At 40.2% G+C, this 27606-nt stretch overlaps 1 protein-coding gene across 3 annotated transcripts in view; it reads left to right on the top strand.

Moving 5' to 3' along the window:
• col12a1 (collagen type XII alpha 1 chain) overlaps window positions 1-27606 on the top strand; it is a 235328-nt gene that overhangs the window by 98132 nt on the left and 109590 nt on the right. For all 3 annotated transcript variants that reach the window (XM_033026046.1, XM_033026047.1, XM_033026048.1), the window contains 8 exons: window positions 543-688; window positions 6269-6398; window positions 7953-8092; window positions 11330-11459; window positions 15345-15484; window positions 17825-17957; window positions 19524-19550; window positions 22483-22619. In XM_033026046.1, the coding sequence (XP_032881937.1) occupies window positions 543-688; window positions 6269-6398; window positions 7953-8092; window positions 11330-11459; window positions 15345-15484; window positions 17825-17957; window positions 19524-19550; window positions 22483-22619 (983 nt within the window). The remainder of the gene's footprint in view (window positions 1-542; window positions 689-6268; window positions 6399-7952; window positions 8093-11329; window positions 11460-15344; window positions 15485-17824; window positions 17958-19523; window positions 19551-22482; window positions 22620-27606) is intronic.

Raw genomic sequence — 27606 nt, 5'->3', positions numbered from 1 at the left:
AACAGGCCCTTCAGTCCAACTTGCCCACCATGACCAAGATGTCTCATCTGCATTAGTCCCACCTGCCTGCATTTGCCCATATCCTTCTAAACATTTCCAATCCATTAACCTATCAAAATGCCTTTGTCTTTTTCAAATGTCTTTAAAATGTTGTGAGTCTGGAGATATTGTATGGTCGTCAGGTCCTGATTTTGGTTTTCAGACTGATTTCAACACCAGTTTGCAAAGAACTGACACCTGATGTTGAGAACAGCCAGGGTTGCAGTTCAGAGCCGTAATTGAGCTGCATTGTTGGAGGGTGTAGAGGAAGCTTGCTTTCATGGTTATACTCAAAGTAGCCACCTGCCCATGAGTTTCAGTTCCTTGGTCTTATTGTAATGGTTTTTGCCTGGCAGATAGTGATTCCCTTTTGGTTACAGAAATAAATTGGCCATAGGTGTCCGAAGTGGGTATAATTCCCAGATATCTTCACTTTAATGAGCTAAAAAATCAAAATTTTCAGATGTTTGCCTGATTGTAATTTTTCAAATTTTTTTTGGCAGTGTCCATCCCTTCTGTGACGGAAATTAATGCCTATGACATTACTCCAACCACGATGAAGGTCAGATGGGATCCCGTGAGTGGAGCCACTGGGTATACTCTACTTTATGCACCAATTGATGCTGCCCTGTCTGCTGAAAAGAAAAAGGTATTGGAAAACGCTTAAGCAAAATAACTGGATTCTTCAGCAGCAAGTGCCAGTTTTAATCATAACGTTATATAGCGTGGAAACAGGCCCGTCAGCCCAACCTACCCACACTGACCAACATGTCCCAGCTACACTAGTCCCACCTGCCATATCCCTCTAAACCTGTCCTATCTATGTATCTGTCTAAATGTTTCTTAAACATTGCAATGGTACCTGCCTCAACTACCTCCTCTGGCAGCTCGTTCCATACACCCACCACCCTTTGTGTGAAAAGGTTATTTTCTCTTAGGTTCCTGTTATAATCTTTCCACCCTCACCTTAAGCCCATGTCCTCTTCTTCTTGATTCCCCGAGATTCTGGGAAAAATACTTTGTGTGTCTACCTGATCTATTCCTCTCATGATTGTGTATGCCTCTATAAGATCTCCCCTCATTCTCCTGTACTCCAAGGAATAGAGTCCTAGCCTGCTCATCCTCTCCCTATAGCTCAGGCCCTTGAGTCCTGGCAACATCCTTTAAAGCTTCTCTGCATCTTTTCCAGTTTGACAAGATCTTTCCTATAACATGGTGCCCAGAACTGAACATAATACTCTATATGCAGCCTCGCCAATACCTTATCTAACTGCAACATTTTATACTCGATACTCTAACTGATGAAGCCCAATTTGTCAAAAGCCTTTTAGACAACCCTATCTACCTGTGATGCCACTTTTAATGATCTATGTACCTGTACTCCTGGATCCCCCTGCTCTACAACACTCCTCAGAGCCCTACCATTCGTTGTGTAGGCCCTGCCCAGGTTAGTCTTCCCAAAACGCAACACCTCACATTTCTCTGTATTAAATTCTATCAACCATTTCTCAGCCGACTAACCACCCATTAAGATCCTGTTGCAATTTTTGATAGCCAACTTCATTATCTATTATCCCCCCCCCCCCCCCCCCCCCCCCCCCCCTCCCCACCCCTGCTTTTTGTGTCATCTGCAAATTTGCTAATCATGCCATGTACGTTCTATCCTAATCATTGATATAGATGACAAACATCAATGGACCCTGCACCAAACCGAGGTACACCACTAGTCACAGACCTCCTGCCACCGCCACCCTCTGCTTCCTTCCATGGCCAATTTTCTATCCATTCAGTTTCTCTCCTTGGATCCTATGGGATCTCCCCTTCCAGGACAGGCTACAATGTGGAACTCCTTGCTGAAATCCTTATATATACAATGTTTGCAGCTCTGCCTTCATCATTCCTTTTGGTTACATCTTCAATGACGCCACAGATTCATGAGACACGACCTCCCACGTACAAAACTATGCTGACTATCCTTAATCAACCCTTGTCCAAATATCTAAATATATGTATATCCTATCCCTCAGCCCTATCCAACCCTTATCTAAATATATGTATATCCTATCCCTCAGAATACGCCCTGGTAACTTTCTGACCACAGATGTTAAGCTCACTGCCCTATTGTTCCCAATCTTTTTCCTGCAGCCCTTCTTAAATAGTGGCACATTTGCCACCCTCCAGCACTTTGTCTGTATTTTATGACGAATCGTAAATATCAACCAAGGCTCCTGCAATTTCCTCTCTAGCTTCCCACAGTGTCCTCAGATATATCGGACCAGGACCGGGAGATTTGTCTACTTTCTATTTAAACTTATTTCTTTTAACTGTCATTCAGAGAATTATTTTTTTCTCTGATTCGCTAAATCCCCTTATTTGTTTGTACATGAGGTAAGAAACAGCATATTGTTGATTCCCAAAATGTCAGCCTTTATTCCAACATTCCAAGGCTAACATTTATTGCTAATCCCTTAATTGCTCACACACATGTTGGTGCTGGTAAACATTTCTGGCTGTAAGAAGCAGTTAAATGTTAATCACATCAGCATCTGACCAGAGTCAGTTGTAAACAAAATTGTACAACCAAAGAACTGCAGATGGGTTTATACCAAAGATAGGCACAAAGTGCTGGAGTTACTCAATGGGTCAGGTAGCATCTCTGGAGGAAAAGGATAGAAATGTCACCTATCCTATTCATCCAGATGTTGCCTGGTCAGCTGAGTTATTTCAGCACTTTGTAGCTTTCAGTTGCAAGCAAGACTGACTTGGTTAGAATGACAGCCTTTCTTCTCTGGAGGAAATTACAGAACGTTTGAACGTTTACAACAAACTAGCAGCTTCTAGATTGTTTAAATTAAATTCAATATATATTGGAATGTAGCAATTTCACTAGTTTATTGGTTTAGGCTTCTGGGACACGTCGAATAATGTAACCATTATTTTCTTACATAGCAGTTCATTTTGCTTGCTTTATCTCTTCAATTCTTTATTTTTTAACCCAATGCTTTCAGTTTTGAATAAATGACAGGCTTAGAAAGTTATTCATTTGTTTGATTAATGTTAAGATTATTGTATAATTGGCTGATCCAATACAGTCTTTTGTTGATTGAAAACATCAGCTTGTATTTAAAACGGCTTGACAAATTAAGGCTTGTGGAAGGTCTAAACCATCTTGTGTTTGTGTATATGTAATCCATGCCAAAAAATTTGCAAAGGGTGACACAAATGGATTGCAGCATTGCTTTAAGGCGCTGTGGTTGAGCAACGTTATAGTCAACATGCAACCTCCAAGACCATTCTTTACAAAAGCTTTTCTTTCCTGAAACTCAGTCATGTCAATGTGCTCCAGTCTCCTCTGCTAATTTCCAAAGGTTCTGAAAAGAGTATGATGAATTCTATTGCTGCTCTACTGGTGAAGTGGTGTGTGGAGCTACAACAGGAAGATAGTTTCCTTCAATCTCAGCATTTACCAGTGTTAATTGTACAGTCATGCCATATGGAAACAGACTGTTTCAGCCCACTGATTTCATGCTGACTAACAAGCATATGATTACACTAATCCCACTTTACAATCTCTCAATGACTTATGTGGTTCTACACTATACTGACCTATAAAGGACAGAAACAATGGGGAAAAAAAACTGGAGGAGTAGGCCATTCAATCCTGCTGAACAATTCAATGTAATAATGGCCAAGCCTTTATTTCAATAGTGATTCCTATTCCTTCCTTATACCCATTGATATCTTTTGGAAAGGACGTAAGGAAAGTTTACCATTTTCGCCCATAACATAAGAAATGTTATTGAAGATATTCAAATAAGCATAGGTAAACTACACCAGACTAGATTTGATTTTTACATCAAGCTGAGCAAATGATTCAATTCCTACCCCAAGCATTATAATTAACGTAACACTTCAGTTCCAGTTGATGTACTCAAATCCATTCATAAGTTTAGTGCTCTTGAAGTGGCTATTCTAAGCTATGGGACTTGCGAAGCAAAACCATATTACACTGAACTTTTTTCCATTCTAGAATTCAATGATCTAGTGAGGACATTTGATATCTTTTAGGAAATCTTCACAAACCAGATTGGAAGTCATTTTTCTCCCATTATACATAGGCTGAAGCAGTAAGCATGTAATTAGAAAAGTAGAGGCAGCCAAAAACAACACTTATATCTCCAAATCATCCCTTTTGATAGCTGGTAATGTTTTGATAAACATTGAGTGGCTCATATAACCATATAACAATTACAGCACGGAAAACAGGCCATCTCGGCCCTTCAAGTCTGTGCCGAACATTTATTTTTCCCTAGTCCCATCTACCTGCACTCAGACCATAACCCTCCATTCCTTTCCCATCCATATACCTATCCAATTTATTTTTAAATGATAAAATCGAACCTGCCTCCACCACTTCCACTGGAAGCTCATTCCACACAGGTACCTCTCTATGAGTAAAGAAGTTCCCCCTCATGTTACCCCTAAACTTCTGTCCCTTAATTCTCAAGTCATGTCCTCTTGTTTGAATTGTCCCTACTCTCAATGGGAAAAGCTTATCCACGTCAACTCTCTCTATCCCTCTCATCATTTTAAAGACCTCCATCAAGTCCCCCCTTAACCTTGTGCGCTCCAAAGAATAAAGACCTAACTTGTTCAACCTTTCTCTGTAACTTAGTTGCTGAAACCCAGGCAACATTCTAGTAAATCTCCTCTGTACTCTCTCTATTTTGCTGACATCCTTCCTATAATTAGGTGACCAAAATTGTACACCATACTCCAGAATTGGCCTCACCAATGCCTTGTACAATTTTAACATTACATCCCAACTTCTATACTCAAGTTGGGATGTAGTATAGCATTTAATAATTAACTATTGTTGAAGGAGGTTGGATTTTGATTGTAAAGAAAAAGTTCATAATCTACTTTGTTTGAGCATGGAGTGAAGGCTTTCCTAGAGCTTTAGGCATTGGATAACGCCAATGGCAATGAAAGGTGAGCTCGGAGTTGAGTTGTAGTTTGTGTCATGATATCTTACGAAACATTCAAGCAGTTTCATTCATCGCCTGCATTTAATGGTTGAGTCACAGCGTAGTAACTCCCCACACTCCCTTAAGAGTTATACACCTGTAAATACTTTGCAACTTGAATCATTTCCTTGGCTTGTAACATGTGAAATAACGTATAAATCAAAAGGACTCACCAAACATTAGCCATGCCATCATTGAAAATCAAAAATGGCGTAGATGCATTGAAACATTTACTGAACTGTCAGAGTGCCGCTCACACGTCCTGGAATATGTCACATGCACCACATTTGGTTTGATTCGTATTTCATTAGGGAAGGTTGGAGCCATTGAAAGAATATGGAGGGCCGCCATGGAGTTAATATAATCTAAATAATTTGCACCTTCACACTGTGAATTATGTTAACTGTTGGACAACAAATCAATGGGGAAAGTTCCTTTCATCTTGGCTTATTGGCAGAGTTCAGTGGCTTGGTTGTGGGTCACAAGCTTCTTTTGGAGATCTGAGGAAAGAATCCAAACGGACATTTACAAGCCATTGTTGAGGGAGTGCCTCACCATTAGTGATTCCATCTTACGGATGTAATATTGAGCTGAGATGCCATCTGTGAAATGAGATGATTGAAAAACATATCATGGCACTAACTTGAAGAAGAGCAGAAAATGCTCTACAATGTCCTGCCCAACATGCCTCACCAGATTATCTATTTTCAAAGCATTTTATAGTCAACTATTTCAATAAGATAGATGAGTTGGCACAGATAGCAACTTATGGGCATGACCTGATGTCCAACTCCTGCTCCACTTTTCTTGTGTTCTTGTGCATAGTCACTGTTCCATGTGATAGCCAGGCACATGAATATCTATCAGACAAAGACTAGATTTTCTGATATTTTTAAAAACCAAAACACTGAAGATTGCGGAAATCCAAAATAAAAATTGAAAATGCTGGTAATACTCAGCATGCCAAGCAGCATCTGTAGAAAGAGAATTCAAATTAATATTTCAGGCCAGAGACCTTATGTCAAAACATACCCTAGTTATGGTCATTTAGCATTAAAAGATTCTTACAGCAAGGCCAATATGAGGTAAAGATTTAGGACTGATACATGTTATTGTATCATCTTTGAAACCTCAATTAAAAGTAATTTTTGCAGGAAAATAATTTGATTTCATTTACAGATGCTTTAAATTTTCTCTTGCAGATTAATATTGACCCTGGCGTCCATGAGGTACAACTGACTGACTTATTACCAAACACTGAATATACTTTAACAATTCATGCAATGCATGGTGACATTCCCAGTGATCCACTGAGTACACAAGAAGTTACCTGTAAGTTACTTTTGCAATACTTCCTCCGCAGCCTTGTAGAATTATTTCCTGTCATGCTTGTATCTGAACTTGGTTGAAAACGATTCTGACGGAAAGTTTGAAATTAAGAGGTTGAATCCATGTTGGCAATATTAAGAACAAGTTGTTGTTTCCAAATCAAAATAAAAACCTGAAGATGCTAGAAACCCGAAAAAAATAAAATGCTGGAAATACTCAACGGGTCAGGCAGCCTCTGCAGAGTGAGAAGCAGAGTTAATGGTTCAGGACTGATGAAGGTTTTCTAATGTGAATTGGTAACTTTCTGTCCACAGTAAGTGAATCTGTTTGAATTGTACCATATGCCCTTTTAATAGATAACCCCAGTTAAGAAAGCAGCTTCAGGTTTCAGATGAGGAAATTCACTTTGTAATAGAAACATAGAAAATAGGTGCAGGAGTAGGCCATTCGGCCCTTCGAGCCTGCACCGCCATTCAATGTGATCATGGCTGATCATTCAAATCAATATCCCATACCTGCCTTCTCTCCATACCCCCTGATCCCTTTAGCCACAAGGGCCACATCTAACTCCCTCTTAAATCTAGCCAATGAACTGGCCTCAACTATCTTCTGTGGCAGAGAATTCCACAGATTCACCACTCTCTGTGTAAAAAATGATTTTCTCATCTCGGTCCTAAAAGACTTCCTTCTTATCGTTAAACTGTGACCCCTTGTTCTGGACTTCCCCAACATCGGGAATAATCTTCCTGCATCTAGCCTGTCCAACCCCTTAAGAATTTTGTAAGTTTCTATAAGATCCCCCCCCCCTCAATCTTCTAAATTCTAGCGAGTACAAGCCGAGTCTATCCAGTCTTTTTTCATGTGAAAGTCCTGACATCCCAGGAATCAGTCCGCTAATCTGAGCAAATAACAGAAATCCAGTAAAGAGCAGTGTAAAAGATTGAGAGAAACTGGAAGGTGAACTTAAGAATTGGGCAGAGTGAGGTAATCCATCTGCATCCAAGAATAGTACAACTCAGAAGAGGTATAATAGGAAAGTAGGCATTTAGGATTGTTGCAGGCAAATCACCAGGAGCAATCAAAGGCTAATGGAAAGCCATGTTTTATAATGAGTGCACTATCAGATACACTTAATGGAGTGTCTGTTGCAAATCACAATATATTTCCAACAAATTGGGGAATTTCATTTGTTTTGGATTTTTTAAATATATTTATTTCAGAATTAAATGTTATTTTACTCTGGCAAGTAAAAAAGTTGAAAATAAAATATTTTGGAAAGAAAATGACAATGGAAAGGGTCATTGCAAAGGAACTGATGTCATCCTAGAGTTTTCATGTTGTCACACTAATCCTGCTTCTGTACCAACATCTGGTTTGATTTGTTCACGGTAAAGATATACTCTGAGGGATTTAAACCTGCTGAAATAAAACAGTCAGAATTTAGACCCGAAACAGAATCCATCAAGCATTATTTTTGATTTATTTTTCACTTACTTTATAGAGGTTCTGCACCTGATTTTGTCTGTTAACTTATTTTGTTCAATTCTCCTCATGTAGTGCCTCTGGGTGAACCCAGGAATATTCGGTTTTCTGATGTCAGCCACAGCACCATAAGAACTCATTGGGATCCTGCACCAGGCAATGTTCTTAATTACTTAGTACGATATGGTGAAGTGGGAGATGACGTCACAAAGGAGGTGAGCTTACTTTTCCATTGCAAAATTAGCATAAAGCAGTTATATTTTTTAAACTCTAAGGTCATTTGAGTCTCTCTTTTAAAAAATTCCTATAAGGGTGAGGGCATCATTGGCCCTGGCTGTACCGAGCTGCTCTTAAACTAAATGGCTTGCACAGCTGTTTCAGAGAGCAGTCAACCAGGCTTTGGAAACCTGAAATTCAATCCACAAATGCCTCAGGAGGTATTAGAACAAGGTCAAATCCAGGGAGCCAAAGGGCAGGTGGGGCACTGACCTACCCCACCCTGATCCTACCTCGGTAACGGAACACCACGGATCACATTTTGCACTGATGTTTCGTTTCTTGCAGTCTTTTTTAAATTTTACTGTCTTGCAGAACCTATGTGTAATATATGTATAATTTATGTTTTTGTATGATGTCTGCCTATGATGCTGCTGCAATCAAGATCTTCATTGTACCTGTAACTCACTGTACTTGCGCACATGATAGTAAACTCAATTTTACTTGACTTGATCTCAGTATATGATATCCAAACCACTACTGCATGATAATATAATACAATGAAACCATTATCTCACCAGTTTGTATCTGATGAAGTAGGGGTTGTGCTCATATCACCAAAAAGAAAAAAATTCACCCATTCATATGCCAGTATTGTTGGTAATCATTAATCTTCTCCTTCAGCCACCAAGAGTAGTCTCGTACAACTGAGGGACTGGCCAGAGAGTATTTTATGGTGAACTGCATTGAGGTGGGGCTAATTACATGTGCAGGATAGCAAGCATCTTCCTCTAAAGAATGTCATCAAATTGGCTGGGTTTTTATGACAAGCCGTAAGTCTAGCAATATAACGTCATAGACACAGATACAGCGTGGAAACAGGCCCTTCGGCCCAACTTGCCCACACCAGCCAACATGTCCCCACTACACTAGTCCTACCTGCCTGCGTTTGGTCCATATCTCTCCAAATCTGTCCTATCCATGTACCTGTCTAACAGTGTCTTAAATGTTAGGATAGTCCCTGCCTCAACTACTTCCTCTGGTAGCTTGTTTCATACACCCACCACCCTTTGTTACCCCTCAGATGTCTAATAAATAGTTTACCCTTTATCTTAAACCTATGCCCAATGGTCCTTAATTCACCTACTCTGGGCATGAGATTCTGTGCATCTACCCGATCTATTCCTCTCATTATTTTATACGCCTCTATAAGATCACCCAACATCCTCCTGCGCTCCATTGAATAGAGTCCCAGCCTATTCAACCTCTCCCTACAGCTCAGACCCTCCAGTCCTGACAACATCCTCGCAAATCTTCTCTTTAACCTTTCCATCTTGACAACATCCTCTAATATGGTGCCCAGAACTGAACAAAATACTCTAAATGCAGCCTCACCAATGTTTTATACAACTGCAACATGACCTCCCATCTTCTATACTAAATACACTGACTGATGAATGCCAATGTGCCAAAAGCCTTTTTGACCACCCCAGCTACCTGCGACTACACCTTCAAGGAACAATGCACCTGCACACCTAGATCCCTCTGCTCTGCAACACTCCCCCGAGCCCTACCATTTACCATGAAATGCTCTCTGGCAAGTCCCTCAGTTCAATTCAATTCAATTCAACTTTAATGTCATTGCACAAATACTGAGTATCGGTACAACGAAATGCAGTTTTGCGTCAGTCCGTAGTAGTGCAATATTGAAATTTAAAAAAAAAAAAAAAAAAAGGAGGATACAGAACAATAGAAATTGCAGAATAATTAAACAATGGGGACGGAGGGATCGGAGGAATCTATCGGCGGGACTCCGAGTTCAGCAATGCGACGGTATGATTGTAGAAGCTGTTCCTCATCCTACTGGTACGAGACCTGAGACCTACCATGAGTAGGTCCTCCCCATGTTTGACTCCCCAAAATGCAACACCTCACATTTCTCCGTTTTAAATTCCATCAACCATTCCTCAGCCCACTTGGCCAATCAATCAAGATCCTTATGCAATTTTTCACAACCATCTTCATTATCTGCAAAACCACCCACTTTGGTATCATCAGCAAACTTGCTAATCTTGCCATGTACTCGATGTTCTCATCCAAAACATTGATATAGATAGCAAACTGTATCAGGCCCAGCACGGAACCCTGAGGCACACCACTAGCTACAGGCCTCCAGTCCAAGAAGCAACCTTCCAACATCACCCTCTGCTTCCTTCCATGAAGCCAATTTGCTATCCATTCAACTATCTCTCCTTGGATCCCATGCGATCTAACATTCCAGGGCATCCATGCGGAAACTTGTAGAATGCTTTGCTGTAGTCCATATATACAACATCTACAGCTCTGCCCTAATCAACCTTTGTGGTCTTCAAAAAACTCAGATTTATGAGACATGACCTCCCACGTACAAAACCATGCTGTCTATCCCTAATCAGCCCTTGTCCATCTAAATGCGTGTATATCCTGTCCCATTAACAACATTACAATTCTAGATTCCATAAACAGGAGATAAATTTGAAGGTGAAATGCGGATCCATTCTCCAGGGCTCTAGAGAGTTTGAATTCAGCGATTGGAATAAAAGCGATTTGGAAACAAAAGTCTCATTTATATCAAAAGTCCACCATCTACAGACCAAGACGTTCTCTTCAGAAGGAGATGAGGAGAAATGTATTTAGTCAGAGGGTGGTAAATCGGTGGAATTCTTTGCCACAGATGCCTGTGCAGGCCAAGTCAGTGGATATTTTTAAGGCAGAGATAGATATATTCTTGATAGGTACAGGTGTCAGAGGTTATGGGGAGAAGGCAGAAGAATGGGATTACGAGGGAAAGATAGATCAGCCATGATTGAATGGTGGAATCGACTTGATGGACTGACTGGCCTAATTCTACTCCTATTCCTTATGACCTTATGACCTTAAAAGATGGGAAATAGGAGGCATCTAATCGGCTCATGTTCTGACTTGCATAGTCAATGTGGGCCTTCTTTTGCATTGTAACTTGTTTTTAATCCTAAAATGTTGCCTGACATACTAGAAAAACTGATATCTAAGACTTGTAGGATAACTTGATCAAATAATACTAATATACTGCTATGGAGCAATAAAACAGTGCCATATGCTGGAGGGTCACCATCAATGATTTGAATAAACTTTCTCTCAATCTTGACTCTTTCCAGTGTTGCCATTATAGTGCAGTTGAAATTGACAAGCTAACAATATATTATCTAATTTGATAGGTGGTGGTTCCTGGCAGCGATACCTCTGTGCCACTCACAGGTCTTGTTTCCCAAACGGAATATGATGTGTCGGTGTTTGCAAATTACGATGAAGGGGTCTCACCTCCCCTGAATGGAAGAGAAAGCACTTGTAAGTAAAATGTTTGGTCATGTGTTGGATGTTTCATTTTACTAGTCACCCACCTCATAGCTGTGGTAATATGGATACATTTGGAGTCTGGAGAAAGGATTGGAGCATAGGATTAAATGTAGTGTTCTTCAATTGCCCACAGGGGCCAAATGTCCTTCTTTAATATTATTCCTTTCCATGATTCTATGGAAGGATGGTGAACACTGTACAGGTAGTTCTGCTTTAATGCATTATTCCACAATGTGATTTGGATGTAATGAATTTATAAACTAGGAAAAACTATTTGTATTACACGGGACCAAATGATTATAAAGTGATTTTGATCGGGAACGAGTGAACCACTTAGAAGTTACTTTGGAAATTGGCAAACGGGAATAAAAGCTTTCACCAAGAAAACATTATTTCTGTTGTAACCTCCCCATAGTAAACAGATACCATTTGGTCTTGCGAATACAGCTGCTACTTTCACTGCAGGAGGCCATTGAAATTGGCAAGCAGTCACTTCTGTTGACACTGGTGCAGTGATACTCTGTTAAATAATTTAGTATTTTAACTTATCGTAACAAAAATAAACTTATGGTCATTAAAAGGACCTTTATTGTTGAAAGACCTGCAGGGAAAAAATAACTTTGTTACTATTAGTCTCGATATCTTTTGTCCCTAACCTGCTTTTCCCATTTGATCAAATTTTGTAATTAGAATGTCATTTTCTATAATATATTTTTTATGTAAACAACTATTGTGTTATAGCTGGACCACCTGCATTCAGAAATAACTTGGTACCTTGGTAAGGTTCCGATGCGATTTATTAGCACGGTTCCAGGAGTGACATTTCAGCTTTCAGCTAGACGGAAGACTGGAAGCATTATTCTCAGAGCAAGGAAAGCTGAAAAGTTTTGATAAAGGTCTTTGAAATCATGGAAAAAGAAGCAGAGATTTATATTTCTCCAAGGCCTTCCATGTCCTTTGAGGAAACAGCATTAGTAGAAATATTGACACAGTAGGTGGTTATGATTTCTAACAGGTTGATGGGATGGTTGTTTTTCACCAACAACTGCCCATCCCCTCTCCCCGCTCATTTTCGCTTGAGTTGCCAATTCACACCTGATCCCCTAGCACTGATACTATGGCAACTAAAATCTTGGCTGTCAATGTATTCACTGTCCAGTTTTACACCTAACAATTGTCAACTGGGCGGCATGGGGCACAGCGGTAGAGTTGCTGCCTTGCAGGGCCAGAGACCCGGGTTCGATCATGACTATGGGAGCTTGTCTGTACGGAGTTCGTACATTCTCCCTGTGACCTGCGTGGGTTCCACGAGTTCTTCGGTTTCCTCCCGCACTCCAAAGACATACAGTTTGTAGGTTAATTGGCTTGGTATAAATGTAAAAATTGTCCCTTGTGTAAGATAGTGTTAATGTGCGGGGATTGCTGGTCCGTGTGGACTCTGAGCCGAAGGGCCTGTTTCCACGCTGTATTTCTAAACTGAACTGCTGTTGATCCCTGATCTGCTCCGAATGTCCAACCATGACCCTTTCTGATTAATAACCCCCTCTCCCCTCCTCACACGCACACACACCTTTTCTCACTTTGGTGACACAACCTTTTCACAACTGGCAATCCCACTCCTTGCCCTTTTTGATTTCTGATCCCAAACTGTCCAATCCCATCCCACGTAGCCACCAGCATCTGCTTCTTGACTTCTCCCCTGCTTACTGTTCACTAATTCCAAAACTGATCTATCTAACTGCTGATCCCTATACATACTCCTTCCAACCCTTTTCTCTGCACCACCCCCATTTTGTACACCACTCCACTCCCAATCATCACCAATGATGCAATGAACAAGTTATATCAGTGGTAAGGGGTGGGAAGGAAAGCTATTTAATTGCACAAGGTCCTTCCAGTAACACGAGACACAGGAATTTTTCAGTGACCAGCCTATCGATAAAAATATTGTTTGGTCTGTTGGTACTGAAGAAATAAAGATAAACAAAAAATTATAATCCTTGACCTCTCCTTATAATTGATTCATTTTAAAGGTTACCAGTCCTATGAACTGGTTCCTCTGAGCCTGCTTCCCTGACTCAGCAGGTAATGTTCTGCAAAGGTCGCTCCAGCAGAATGAGTTTCAAACCACATCTGTAATCTATTTCATAGCCAAAAGAAACACATAAGGTTTAAATTAGGTGTTTGGAATGTCTAACTATTCCATTTTCTTGGTTCAGACATCAGTTACTTTGAGTTGTGCAGAAACTGATTGACAAAAAAAACCCTGAAATGAAGTAGTTTTTAGGAAAGTTAGCTCTCCGTTTAAGTAAACACGTTGATTTTCCCAACAGAGAATGGAAAATATTCTGAGCAAGTATTTGCGAAGTAACTGTATGATGTGTGTGACATTGCGTCTATCCCTGAAGGGCTGTGAAAGTAATAAAGATGTCCATTAACAGTGCTGGCATTCATCCAGATGTGTGGTGATATAAATTTCAATGCAGCTAGGAAATAAAGTGTAGGATGGAAACCGGAACCAGACCCCTAAAAACTTGCCAGACACTCTGCAACGAGTCAAGGCAAAAGATGAAACACAGTATTTAATTGCATATGACGTAGTGCAATCCAGCAGAGAGGTTTTAGTGAAGCCTTGCTATTAAGGTCAGGAATTGTCCCTGATAGCTCAGTGCTGTGGAATTATAAATCAATTTGTTCAAATGCTTTTACATTTTGGAGATAGTAACCAGAAGAAGGCCCCTCGTGCAATACAAGTTTGTTATTTTGCACATGTGTTCTGTCTTAATCCTCACTGCCAATGCTCTCATACTTTAAGATGCCCTATAACAGGATAAACAAATATATAAGGTGAAGAAAATACTTAGTTGAGGTGAATAATAATATGAGAATAGGACTATTCTGTGTATGATGGTGAAAATGCATGTCATTGTGGTTAATCGGATTAGGTCTCAGGTTCTGAAATCGGGTTTTCATGATAATTTGCCGCCCGGGCTAACCAATGGGGCTGCGTGCCATAGCATTAATTACCCTCTGTATAGCAATGTTACAACATTTTCAGATTAAAAAAATCAAGTCTGCAATCATCCCATCAGATAAAGCATAAAAAGAAGTTTAATTTGACACCTAAGTCACTTTTATATCTTCAGTATTAAAAATGTTATGGCAATTTTCATACTCTGTAATTAGCATCTTGTCCCCTATTGCTTTTCCATTGACTTAACTCAAAAGCTGTGATCGAGGACAGTCAAAAGCCCATAACTTTCTTAAAAATTAAGAGAACTGAATAAAATGTTCAGTTATTATAGATTGAAGCATTCTGAAACAAATATGAAACAATCTTACTTGGATGACTTGAAATTAAAGCATATAATTAGTTAGTTACCTAATTGTAGCTAATTACAAAATTCAATTACTAGATCTAAACATCTATCCATTTCTTAAGAAAAGGTTAACATTTTTAAATAGCCTAAGTGTCCAAATAACATTCACACAGGAATTCACAATATAACATGATTTTTAATTCTCATTGTCATGAATTTATAGACCAAATGGAAGGAATTTAATGTTTAATTCCTGTAAATTAATGGGCATTTTAATCATCTTGCGAGTGAGTTTTTGTGGAGCGCGATAGATTGGAACGTTGCATTTGCGGTGAATTTGAACCCCATATCGGCAGGAAAAACACATTTTCGCCAAGGAAATTTTAAAGTCATCCTAAGAAGCAAGTTTATATGTAAAATAAACGACTTACATTTTGTTGCCAAAGTCGCGCACACGGCCAGTGGCAGAACTGCAGCGCCGCTGAAGGTAACTATTGTAACATCGCTACTCTGTATCTGGGAAGTTTCACGCTGCTTCTGCTTTTCCCTTTTGCAGTGGTTGTCCCAGCACCAGCAAACCTCCACTTCTCGGATGTACAAGAAACACGTTTCCGGGTTCACTGGAATCATGGCGCACCAGACGTGGCCCTCTACAGATTGTCCTGGGCTCCCTCAGGAGGAGGCGTCAAAGACGAGGTAAAATAAACCGTTTTTTTGTGACCTCAGCAGAGGCTTCCATTTTTGTTGCAAAGAAGGCATGAGTAATGTACCACTGCCAAACTGACCTGCAAATATGAAAAACGATCGTCCTTTTTTTCTGTCACTGCGTTCTAACCTAGTTCTCATCAGTTAGAAACATAGCAAATTGGTGCAGGGGTAGGCCATTCGGCCCCTTGAGCCAGCACCGCCATTTATTGGCTATATTTAAGAGGGAGTTAGATGTGGCCCTTGAGGCTAAGGGGATCAGAGGGTATGGAGAGAAGGCAGGTACGGGATACTGAGTTGGATGATCAGCCATGATCATATTGAATGGCAGTGCAGGCTCGAAGGGCCGAAGGGCCTACTCCTGCACCTAATTTCTATGTTTCTATGTTTCTATGTTAATATGATCATGGTTGATCATCTAGAAAGAGTACCCCGTTCCTGCTTTTTCACAAATATCCCTTGATTCCATTAGCCATAAGAACTATATCCAACTCTCTCTTGAGTACATCCAGTGTATTGGTCTCCATTGCCTTTTGTGGCAGAAAATTCACAACTCTCTGGGTGAAAATGTTTTTCCTCATCTCAGTCCTAAATGGCCTACCCCTTATTCTTAAACTGTGACCCCTGTTTCTGGACTCGCCCAACATCGGGAACATTTTTCCTGCATCTAGCCTGTCCAATCCCTTAATAATTTTATATGCTTCTATAAGATCCCGTCTCATTCTTCTAAATTCCAGTGAATATAAGACCAGTCAATCCAATCTTTCATGATATGTGCCTTTTGCTAATACTTCTTAGTGATCTACTTGAATAGATATTAATAATGCATCAACTGGGACCAGGATATTGGAATGTGCCTTCTACTCAGAGTTCACACACATACACTTCTGATAGTTGTTTTCTGAACAAGATGAAGAGTGTGAATTCTGCCTTCCCTGGTTTGTGGGATCTGCCATTGGTTATGATTAGCAGATACTTGGCTGATGCCAAGCTGAGCTTTTGGCATGCACTGGAACTCATTGGGGCTTTGGAGATGCCAACAGCATTTGGTGTTAAACTGTGACTTTTTTGGGTTGTTTATGGTAGCTTTTGAGACAATATCGTGAAACACAATGAGAGATTTCATCAATATCTATTATTTACCCATTGCAATGAGTTGGAGTTTCAGGGAAGGCCAGAAACACTGGTATTTTTCAAAAGGATTGAAACTCTTTGCCTTGAGTGGGGTGAAGGTCATAAGGGTATGTGATAGGAGCAGAATTAGACCATTCGGCGAATCAAATCTACTCCGCCATTCAATCATGGCTGATGTATTTCTCTCTATCTTAACCCCATTCTCCTGCCTTCCCCCCCAAACCCCTGACACCCATACTAACCAATAATCTATCTATCTCCACCTTAAAGATGACCATTAACTTGGCCTCCACAGCCTTCCAAAGAATTCCACAGATTCACCACCCTCTGACTGAAGAAATTCCTCCGTATCTCCTTCCTAAAGGAATGTCCTTTAATTCTGAGGCTATGATCACTGGTTATAGACTCTCCCACTAGTGGAAATATCCTCTCCACATCCACACCCAAGCCTTTCACTATTCAGTAAGTTTCAATGAGGTTCCCCCTCGTCCTTCTAAACTCCAGTGGGTGTAGGCCCAGTGGTGTCAAATGTTCACCAAATGTTAACCCATTCATTCCTGTGATCATTCTTGTAAACCTCCTCTGGACCCTCTCCAGAGCCAGCACATCCTTCCTCAAATATGGTGCCCAAACGTGCTCACAGTACTCCAAATGCAGCCGGAACAGCGCCTAGGAGCTTCAACATTACACCCTAGAAGGGGAAAAGAGACGGAGAGCAGCATTGCAATTAGAATGAGGAGTTGCCGCTTCAATCTCACAGCATGTAAAAATTTAAGATGGTTCATTGAGAATATGTTCATAGTGTTGCTACACACAATCATCAGAGACATGTTTTCCATTAGCAGTTTAAATGCTTGGTAATAAGATTCAGGGATCAATTGACCCAACTAAACCAGAACACCTGTTTCTCCAAAACAAACACTCCAACATAATTTGATCCCTTGTGTTAGATTTTATACAGCGATATTCAACATGGGCTTTAAGGAACAGCACCAGGAAGTTTTACTTCAGCCAAGCTGAACTTATGATAATTGTTCGGTTTGGGGGTTTTATTTCAAGGTTTCTGCATGGCAAGGATTAGCCATTCACTATGACATTCAAGTCCAGTAATTTGATGAAGGAATGCAATTGAAGAATGATAGTTGATTTCAGAGACTGATCCTTTTTTGACCATAACTTAATGCATTTTCTATCCAGACAATTATAAACGGCCACGAGACCAGCTATTTATTAGAAGGCCTGAATCCTGACACTGTCTATGATGTATCTCTTACGGCTATTTATCCAGATGAAATGGAAAGTGAAGATCTCCTTGGTTCCCAGCGTACATGTAAGTCTTTAGTATGGTGATTCATCAGTCGTTTTATTCTTGACCCACAATCAATTGTCTTTAAACACCAAAAAAAACACTGAAATCTATTGAAAAGTACACACTGTGTTTGCAGTACGTTTATTTGTCCTTCAGAGGGTATGGTGTTCTCAGTTTTGAGTGTTGTACTGTCAAATATGTTGTTTTCGAGATGTGATTTTAACTGGGTCTACATCGGACAATAAAATCAAATGGCACTCATATGACATAATGCTGGTGTTGGGGGACATTGTTCGCACCTGCGTTAAAGTATATCTGCATTATAAATTAAATTAACACTTACCTAATATTGAAACTTCTCTTTCCTCATTAAAAAATATAGTATGCACACTGATTAATAAATTAAACACAATTAATGTTTATTGTTGGTAAACTTTGAACACATCTTTTCAGTAGATCTACCTTTTTAATGGAAAGGGTAATAAGGAAGATCATTAGAAATTATAAGAATCATTAGAACCATATCACAGAAGAAGGACCTTCTGCCCGCAGGTTGCATCCTAACCATCAAATATCCATTTACACCAATCCTACCTTAGTCCCATTTTATTCTTTACACATTGTCATGAGCTCATCCAGATTGTACCACCCGTCTACACATTAGGGACCATTTGCAGAATCAAGGGATATGGGGAGAAAGCAGGAACGGGGGTACTGATTCTGGATGATCAACCATGATCATATTGAATGCCAGTGCTGGCTCGAAGGGCTGAATGGCCTACTCCTGTACCTATTTTCTATGTTTCTGTGTTTCCACTAAAGTCAGTTAACCTGCCAACCTGCAGGTCTTTGCGATGTGAGAGTAAACTTGAACAAGAACATTCAGAGAAATTTGTGTAGTCACAGGGAGAACTTGCAAACACCAACTAAACATCATTGGAGATCCAAATTGAATGTGGATAGTTTGAGCTTTGACCTTGTGGCTCTACTCTGCCACTCCTTTTTGATGGAATTCAACCCACTGATCCACCAGATCCATGATCAGTATTCTCCAATAGCAAATCCTATAAGTCTTGAATTTAACTTTATCATTGAGATCAAAGAATTAAAAATCAGAAAAACAACTCGGATTCGGGAAATCTGAAATAAAAACAGAAAATGTTGGAAACACTCTGCAAGTCACTCAGCATCTGTGGAAAATGAGATAAAGTTTCAAATCAAGGACTCTGATTCTCTTTCCACAGGGTGCTGTCTGACCTGCTGAGCATTTTCTTAATTTACTGGATTATTTTGAAACTTCCTTCACGTACTCCCCGCTCATCACAACACCCCCCTTCACTCTGTATATGAACTAATTCTATCTGACTGCTAATATTCCTGCTTCTGTATCCTCAATTTGCGTATTACAGATCAAATTTTGCCTTACCTTTGTTGTGGTTTGAATTTTCAATAAATCCTTGTCTCCACCAAACAACCAACAGCAGAAGTATATTATTTGACTCTAAGTCTTTGAAGAAATCAGTCTGAGGCAAAACCTGTCATCATTTAAATCTGATATTAATATACCTTCTTTTTTATATTTTTCAGTAGTCAAAAGAATTCTGATCGATCCAGGTAAGCTTATGCTTTGTTGAAATCTCTACTCATAAGTAAGGAGGCTAGTTGTAGTTCCGGGGTTTATCCAGGGTGTTGTAAGGAGCTCCTTAAACCATTCTTGCCTGGGACATCGGTGAAGCTGGGTTGGTAGTTATTTTTGACTCATGGATGGTATTACAATTAATACTTGGAGTTCCTGTTTTAGAACATAAGCAGTGTTATTTTTTTTTTGAGATATTTTGGTAGGATGTGCCAGAACTAGAACCTTGGCAGGCTTCAGGGAAGCATGGGAACTGGGGCCCAGGTGATTTTGAAGTTTGCAGGAACTTGAGCCCATGTCACTTTAAGGAGAACTGGTGCTGACGTCAGTTTAGGGAGATTGCAGGAACAGTGCCAGGCGAGTTTCAGGGGATTTTGTCATCTCAGGTCAACTCTGGAATGTTTCAGGGGAGCTTTGAAAATGAGGCCAATTTGAGTTTCAGGGAGCATGAGAACTAACGCCCCAAGGAGTTTCAGGGGAACACAGGAAACATCATCTGTAACCCCTTTTTTGAACCGTCAGGATTTGCAAATAAACATAGTGGATTATCAGAGTTTTACTGGGGTAGCATAACTGCTTTGATGGTAGAAGTGCACAATATGAGCCCCATTGCAGACATCATCCCTGTGCGGAGGCCAGACTTGGAATTGTTATTGACATAGAGAAGGGAGTTAACACATTGCAGATGAAAGGCCTGGCTTCCTTCCATCACAGCATGGGTTGGGGGACCCACTGCATTGGATTAACCCCCCAATTAGCAGGGTTAAGGGCATGGAAGAAGCTGTTAATCAGTGTGTGAATCCTTTCAATATTCCTCCTTATTTTCTAAACTTATCGCTTTCTCTGAGCTTGAATACCCTGCTGGGGATCAACATTATCCTTGGAGTTAAAGTATTGATTCAATAAAAGGCCAAATTAAAATGGTTCTGCCTTTGTGCAAACACATTTCTAATATTACAAAAAGCATTTGTAATATTTATTTCTAAGTCTCAGTTCATGATGAAATTGTCAGTGAGAGTGAGTAAAGCCACTGGCACCTATCAGCATCACTTGGCACATCATGCCTCTATCATCTTTCACAAGCTCTGCAAGTAGTCCCATTTACCTCCCCCTCTGCCTTTGCTTCTATAACTCTTCAAATTAGCTCTCTTATGTATTTAGCAGTTTTATGGTGCACCAAATATTGTAACCAAATCATAAGATTATAAGATCATGTGATAAGCCAAATGACCTAATTCTACTCCTATCAATTCTATTCCGCCATTCAATTATGGCTGATCTGTCTCTCCCTCCTAACCCCATTCTCCTGCCTTCTCCCCATAACTTCTGACACCCGTATTAATCAAGAATTTATCTATCTCTGCCTTAAATATATCTACTGACTTTGCCTCCACAGCCTTCTGTGGCAAAGAATTTCAAAGATTCACCCCTGACTAAAGAAATTCCTCCTCATCTTCTTCCTAAAAGAACGTCCTTTAATTCGTAGGCTATGACCTCTAGTCCTAGATACTTCCACTAGTGGAAACATCCTCCACGTCCACTCTATCCAGGCCTTTCACTATTCTATGCATTTCAATGAGATCCCCTCTCATTCTTCTAAACTCCAACGAATATAGGCCCAGTGCCCTCAAACACTCAAAACTGGGTTGATAACTCAAATAACTGGATGGGCTTGATAGATCGTGGCCATTACCTTTTGTCACTGAGATGAATATACCTCATAATTCTTCGGGGATAAAAAAAATAAAAATCTGTCAAGTGGTCATCTATGAGCAGAATATGTTTGAATATTCGAATCTTTCAAATACTCTCAATATATTTTATTGCTGAAAAGAAATTTGTAAAGGCAGCAGAATCTAGGTGAGGTAATGAATGTATTGGTTTAAACATAGCCAGGGACCTCCATCTGCTGGCTTAAAAAGGTTAAATGAGCTCTGCTGGCTGGAGCCCCATTGCTAGTGAGCAAGATTCCATTGCATAATAAACCCTTCGTGTTTGGCACAGCTTCAGATTATTAAGGAGGTGCCACAGAGACGGCTGAAATGCCATGATGGTAAAATAGAGAAAATGCTGATGAGAGAGAATTGGCAAAGAGTGATTGACCATGATTGGAAATTTTAATAGTTGAGCTCATAATCCAGACTGACATTGACAATGAGCAAAAAAAAACCAAAGTATTGTAACAAAAAAAAAACCAAAGAGGAACTCTGCGGGTCCTCTGTAGGGAGAATGGACAGAGGATGTTTCAGGCTGCGACCCTGAAAAGTAATCTATTGTCTGTTTTCTTGTATCTGACATTAACAAATGCACTGGAATTCAGGGAGCCTTCTGAGGCAATGAATTTCACAGATTCATCACCCTCTGACTAAAGGAATTCCTCCTTCCTAAAGAAATGTCTAATTCTGAGGCTATGACCTCTGGTTCTAGACTCCCATTATCCTCTCCACATCCACTCTATCCAGGCCTTTCACTATTTGGTATTTGTCAATGAGGTCCCCCTCATCCTTCCAAACTCCAGCGAGCAGAGGCCCAGTGCCATCTAACGCCCATCACATGTTAACCCACTCCTAGGATTATCCTTGTAAACCTCTGGACCCGCTAGAGTGCCAGCACATCCTTCCTCAGATATGGGGCCCAAAATTGCTCACAATACTCCAAATGCAGTCTGACCAGCGCCTTATGCAGTCTCAGCATTACATTCCTGTTTTTTTATTCTAATCCTCTTGAAATAATTGTTAGCATTGTGTTTGTCTTCCTTGCTACTGATTCAACTTGCAAATTAACTTTTTGGGAATCCTGCACCAGCACTCCCAAGTCCCTTTGCACCTCCGATTTCTGAATTTGCTCCCCATTTAGAAAATAGTCCAGGGAAGGAAATGAGTATTGACAATGATTTTGTTTCTTCTTCAGTTCCTCCCCCACGTAACCTCCAAGTGTACAATGCCACACCACACAGCCTGACTGTAAAGTGGGATCCTGCCGTTGGCCGAGTCCGAGGATACAGGATTATCTATGCACCCTTGACTGGGGACCCCATTGATGAAACGGTAAGTTAAATTACTTTGAAGGCAACATGTATCTTGTTTTGCCTTGCAAGTGTATTAATAGTCTCCAAGAGACGTCGACATAGCCCACATTGGTATCTGGCTTCTTTTGCTGCATCACCTCCCAAGAAACCAGAACTGGATGATGCACTGGCATTGGGATCAATTATTGTTCTGCATCTGATGTAACAATAGGGTTAGTTTGATGGGTTGAGTGGTCAACATCCTTCCACAGACAGGCAGTCAAAGTTTTGAGTCAGACAGGCAGCATTACTTTTATGACTCTCAAAAGAAGCCATAATTGAGTTATTTCCACAATATATTGTGTGACTTTCAGATTGCAAATTACTGATAGCTTTCTTTTAGCATTTGTTTCAAAGCAAACATGTTAATGCAAGTGGTGATTGGGGGAGAGAATGAGAATTGATTATCGGAGAATCCAGCTGGATGTATATACAGTGCTCTCCATAATGTTTGTGACAAAGACCCATCATTTATTTATTTGCCACTCCACAATTTGGTATTTAGAATAGAAAAAATCACATGTGGTTAAAGTGCACATTGTCAGATTTTATTAAAGGGTATCTTTATACATTTTGGTTTCACCATGTAGAAATTACAACTGTGTTTGTACATAGTCCCCCCATTTCAAGGCACCATAATGTTTGGGACACATGGCTTCACAGGTGTGCTTCACACATGGCTTCACATGTAATTGCTCAAGTGTGTTTCAATGCCTCCTTAATGCAGGTAAAGAGAGCTCTCAGCACCTAATCTTTCCTCCAGTCTTTCCATAGAAACATAGAAAATAGGTGCAGGAGTAGGCCATTCGGCCCTTCGAGCCTGCACCGCCATTCAATATGATCATGTCTGATCATCCAACTCAGTATCCTGTACCTGCCTTCTCTCCATACCCCCTGATCCCTTTAGCCACAAGGGCCACATCTAACTCCCTCTTAAATATCGCCAATGAACTGGCCTCAACTACCTTCTGTGGCAGAGAATTCCACAGATTCACCACTCGCTGTGTAATAAATGTTTTTCTCATCTCGGTCCTAAAAGACCTTGCAGCCTCCTAGCATTCTCCTCACAGCTAACACTGCCCCCCAGTTTTCCATCACTTTTGGAAACTTTTATTGCTGTTTATCAACATGAGGACCAAGGTTGTGCCAATGAAACTTAAATAAACCATTATGAGACTGAGAAACAAGAATAAAACTGTTAGAGACATCAGCCAAACCTTACGCTTACCAAAATCAACTTTTTCGAACATCATTAAGAAGAAATATAGCACTGGTGAGCTTACTAATCACAAAGGGACTGGCAGGCCAAGGAAGACCCCTACAGCTGATGACAGAAGAATTCTCTATATAATAAAGAAAAATCCCCAAACACCTGTCCGACAGCTCAAGAAACTCTCTTCAGGAGTCAGGTATGGATTTGTCAATGACCACTGTCCGCAGAAGACTTCATGAACTGAAATATAGAGGCTACACTGCAAGATGCAAACCACAGGTTAGCTGCAAAAATGGCCAGGTTACAATTTGCCAATAAGTACTTAAAAGAGCAACCACAGTTCTGGAAAGAGGTCTTGTGGACAGATGGGACAAAGATTAACTTGTATCAGAGTGATGGCAAGAGCAAAGCAAGGAGGAGATAAGGAACTGCCCAAGATCGAAAGCATACCACCTCATGTGTGAAACACGGTAGTGGGGGTGTTATGGCCTGGGCATGTATGGCTGCTGAAGGTACTGGCTCACTTATCTTCATTGATGATATAACTGCCAATGGTCGTAGCATAATGAATTCTGAAGTGTATAGGCACATCCTATCTGCTCGAGTTCATACAAATGCTTCAAAACTCATTGGTCATTCTACAGCAAGACAATGATCCCAAACATACTGCTGAAGCAACAAAGGAGTTTTTCAAAGCTAAAAAATGGTAAATTCTTCCGTGACCAAGTCAATCACCCAATCCGAACCCAAGTGAGCATGCCTTTTATATGCTGAAAAGAAAACATAAGGGGACTAGACCCCAAAACAAGCATAAGCTAGTGGCTGCAATCACCAGGGAAGCAGAGCATCACCAGGGAAGATGCCCAGCAACTGGTGATGTCCATGAATTGCAGACTTCAAGCAGTCATTGCATGCAAAGATATGCAACAAAATACTAAACATGACTACTTTCATTTACATGACATTGCTGTGTCCCAAACATTATGGTGCCCTGTAATGGGGGGACTATGTATAAATGCTGCTGTCATTTCTACATGGTGAAACCAAAATGTATAAAAATGGCCTTTATTAAAATCTGACAATGTGCACTTTAACCACATGTGATTTTTTTCTATTTCAAATCTCAAATTGTGAAGAGGCAAATAAATAAATGATGGGTCTTTGTCCCAAACATTATGGAGGGCACTGTAGTTAATCTAAAATGGCGTTTGGCAATGAATTGCTAAACGCTGGAGTTTCATACCCCCAATGCAAATGTCCCCAAAGGGTGTGTGCATGTGTGAATAGAACTGAGCACATTAGACGAATGGAAGCAATTTTACTCTCAAAACTATTTGCAGCTGCTTTAACTATAGAAAAATGCTTGCCACTGTTAAATGTAAACCTGGTCTTCAGTGTGGACCTCATTGTGAAATGCTGGAGTGATTTTTAACAGTTTGCAAATATAAAGTTTCAATGTGATTCTTTAAAATAATTCAAGACAGAAACTGTTGGCATCATTGTTAAGTAGACACTTAACACATCTGCATCAGGTTTCCCTATTTTAACAGATGTTTTTCTCTCTCAGTTAACAAAATAGTCAGCATGTTACACAAGAATAGTTTCTGTCAAGTTTTTTTTTCTGATCACCCTTATTAATTTATTCAGCTTTGTGTGCAAAAAAAATCAAGATACCTAATTGATGTAAAATAATGTTTTCTACCCCCTCAAAAAATCACTGCAATCATAAAGCTAAATCCTCCAAATGCTGGAAATTTAAAATTAAAATAGAAAACCCTGAAATGAATCAAAAGGTCAGACAGTGTCTGTGGAGGAAGAAACAGAGTTAACATTAATGACTTGTTATTAGAATAATTCTGCTAAAAAATGAATAATTCTGTTTCTCATTCCACAGAGGTGGTCTGAAATTGCCCTTCATTTTCTGGTTTTAATTTATTAAAATAACTATAGTTCAGAACTCTCTCCAATCCTGATTCTATGCGTTAATGCTCGTAATCATCTGACAAAGAAAACCTATTTCATCTGGCATATAATAAAAACAGAAAATTAGCAGAAAAGGTTAGGGAGTGATGGAACATCATCTTTCTCCATATTATCTAATACTAAAAATACAGTGTGTTTATCTCTTCCCCAGTTCTATTGAATGGTAGACACAAAAAAGCTGGAGTAACTCAGCGGGTTAGACAGCATCTCTGGAGAAAAGGAATAGGTGATGTTCCGGGACAAGATCCTCTTCAGACCATTCAGAAATGTTAATTGTTCCTCTCTACGCAGATGCTGCCTGATCTGCTGAGTGTTTCCAACAATTTCTGTGTTCGTTTCAGATTACCTGCATTTGCAGTTTTTTGACTTTCTGTCTACAACATCCCTGATAGTCACTTTTAGAAAACAACTAGACTAAGTGGGACCCGTTGGGTCCCATGTTCACATGGGAGGGCTGGTCCCCCAATGCAATATTCCACCTCTCCACCAATTCCAATATTGGTTGCCAGTGGGGGGGCTTTCTGGAGCGCTAGTATGGGTGTTGTGGGCTGAAGGAACTGGTTTCCAGAGGGCTAGTATGGACATTGTGGGCCGAATGGATTCTTGGGCTGGCAGCTCAGTCACTCACGGCTGGTGGGCTGGCAGTTGGGTCACAGCTATTCCTTGAAATTCCATTTCATGCACGGTGCAAGGCCACCAAATTCAAGTGCAGTTTCCTACCACTTCAAGCAGTGTGAAAGGCCACAAAATTCAAGTGCAGTTTCATACCATTTCAAGCAGGGTGCAAGGCCACCAAATTCAAATGCAGTTTCATACCATTTCAAGCAGGGTGCAAGGCCACCAAATTCAAATGCAGTTTCATACCGTGTAAACAGGAAGTGGTCAAGTTTAGACTTTTAATTACATAGATATTTGGGCTGTGATCAAAGCTAACATTCCGTTTCTCTCAGGTGGTCTACCTTGGACTACAATTGGATGAGCAACCTCCTTGTTCCCGATGTGCACTTGCATTCATCATATGACATATTGCAAATTACTCCAATCGTGGATCTCGGTATTGTTTGCACGGTATATCAGTGAACACTGACAACAGATTCAAATAAACAGATTAAAGTATTCATAATAAAATTGTGTATGTCCTGGCTCACCAATTTTCCAAATGGTCATTTCTCAGTTACAGTTTAAGTAAGGTCACTCTGCGAGAATACAAAACACCAGTTATTTGATGCCTGCCAATAAAATGTTTTGCATTAAATTAAATACTTACTCTTTACTGTGGCTGACCCTTTTGGCAAGTTACTCTAACCGGCATCTAATCTGACAAGATGAATAGAGAAGTTTTTGGTGATCTTCATTGATCCATTATCCAGGGTTTTGTTGCATTGCACCACACACCTTATCAGAAACAGACTTTTGCTTTGTTTAACATAAAGCCATCCAAAAGCACTGCTTAATCCTTTTACAATCTTCATCTGCCATAAAAATGATTAATGGTTTTCAGTATTGCCATCAGAACACCTTGAAATCTATTTATATAGAACAAAAAAATGGACAGCATAAGAATAGGCCCTTCGGCCCACATTACCTGTGCTCAGCATGATGCCAAGATAAAATCTCATATGCCTGTGCATGAATAATATCCATCTATTCTCTGCATATCCGTATGCCTTTCTAAAAACCTTTTATATACCACTATCATGTCAGCTTCCACCACCACCGCTGGCAGCGGGAACCTACTACTCGCTATGTAAAAAAACTTGCCCCACACATC

This window comes from Amblyraja radiata, chromosome 8 (genome assembly GCF_010909765.2).
Source record: "Amblyraja radiata isolate CabotCenter1 chromosome 8, sAmbRad1.1.pri, whole genome shotgun sequence".
NCBI lineage: Eukaryota > Metazoa > Chordata > Chondrichthyes > Rajiformes > Rajidae > Amblyraja > Amblyraja radiata.
The sequence above is the reverse complement of the archived record's forward strand: the minus strand, read 5'-3'. Positions and strand labels throughout refer to the sequence as shown.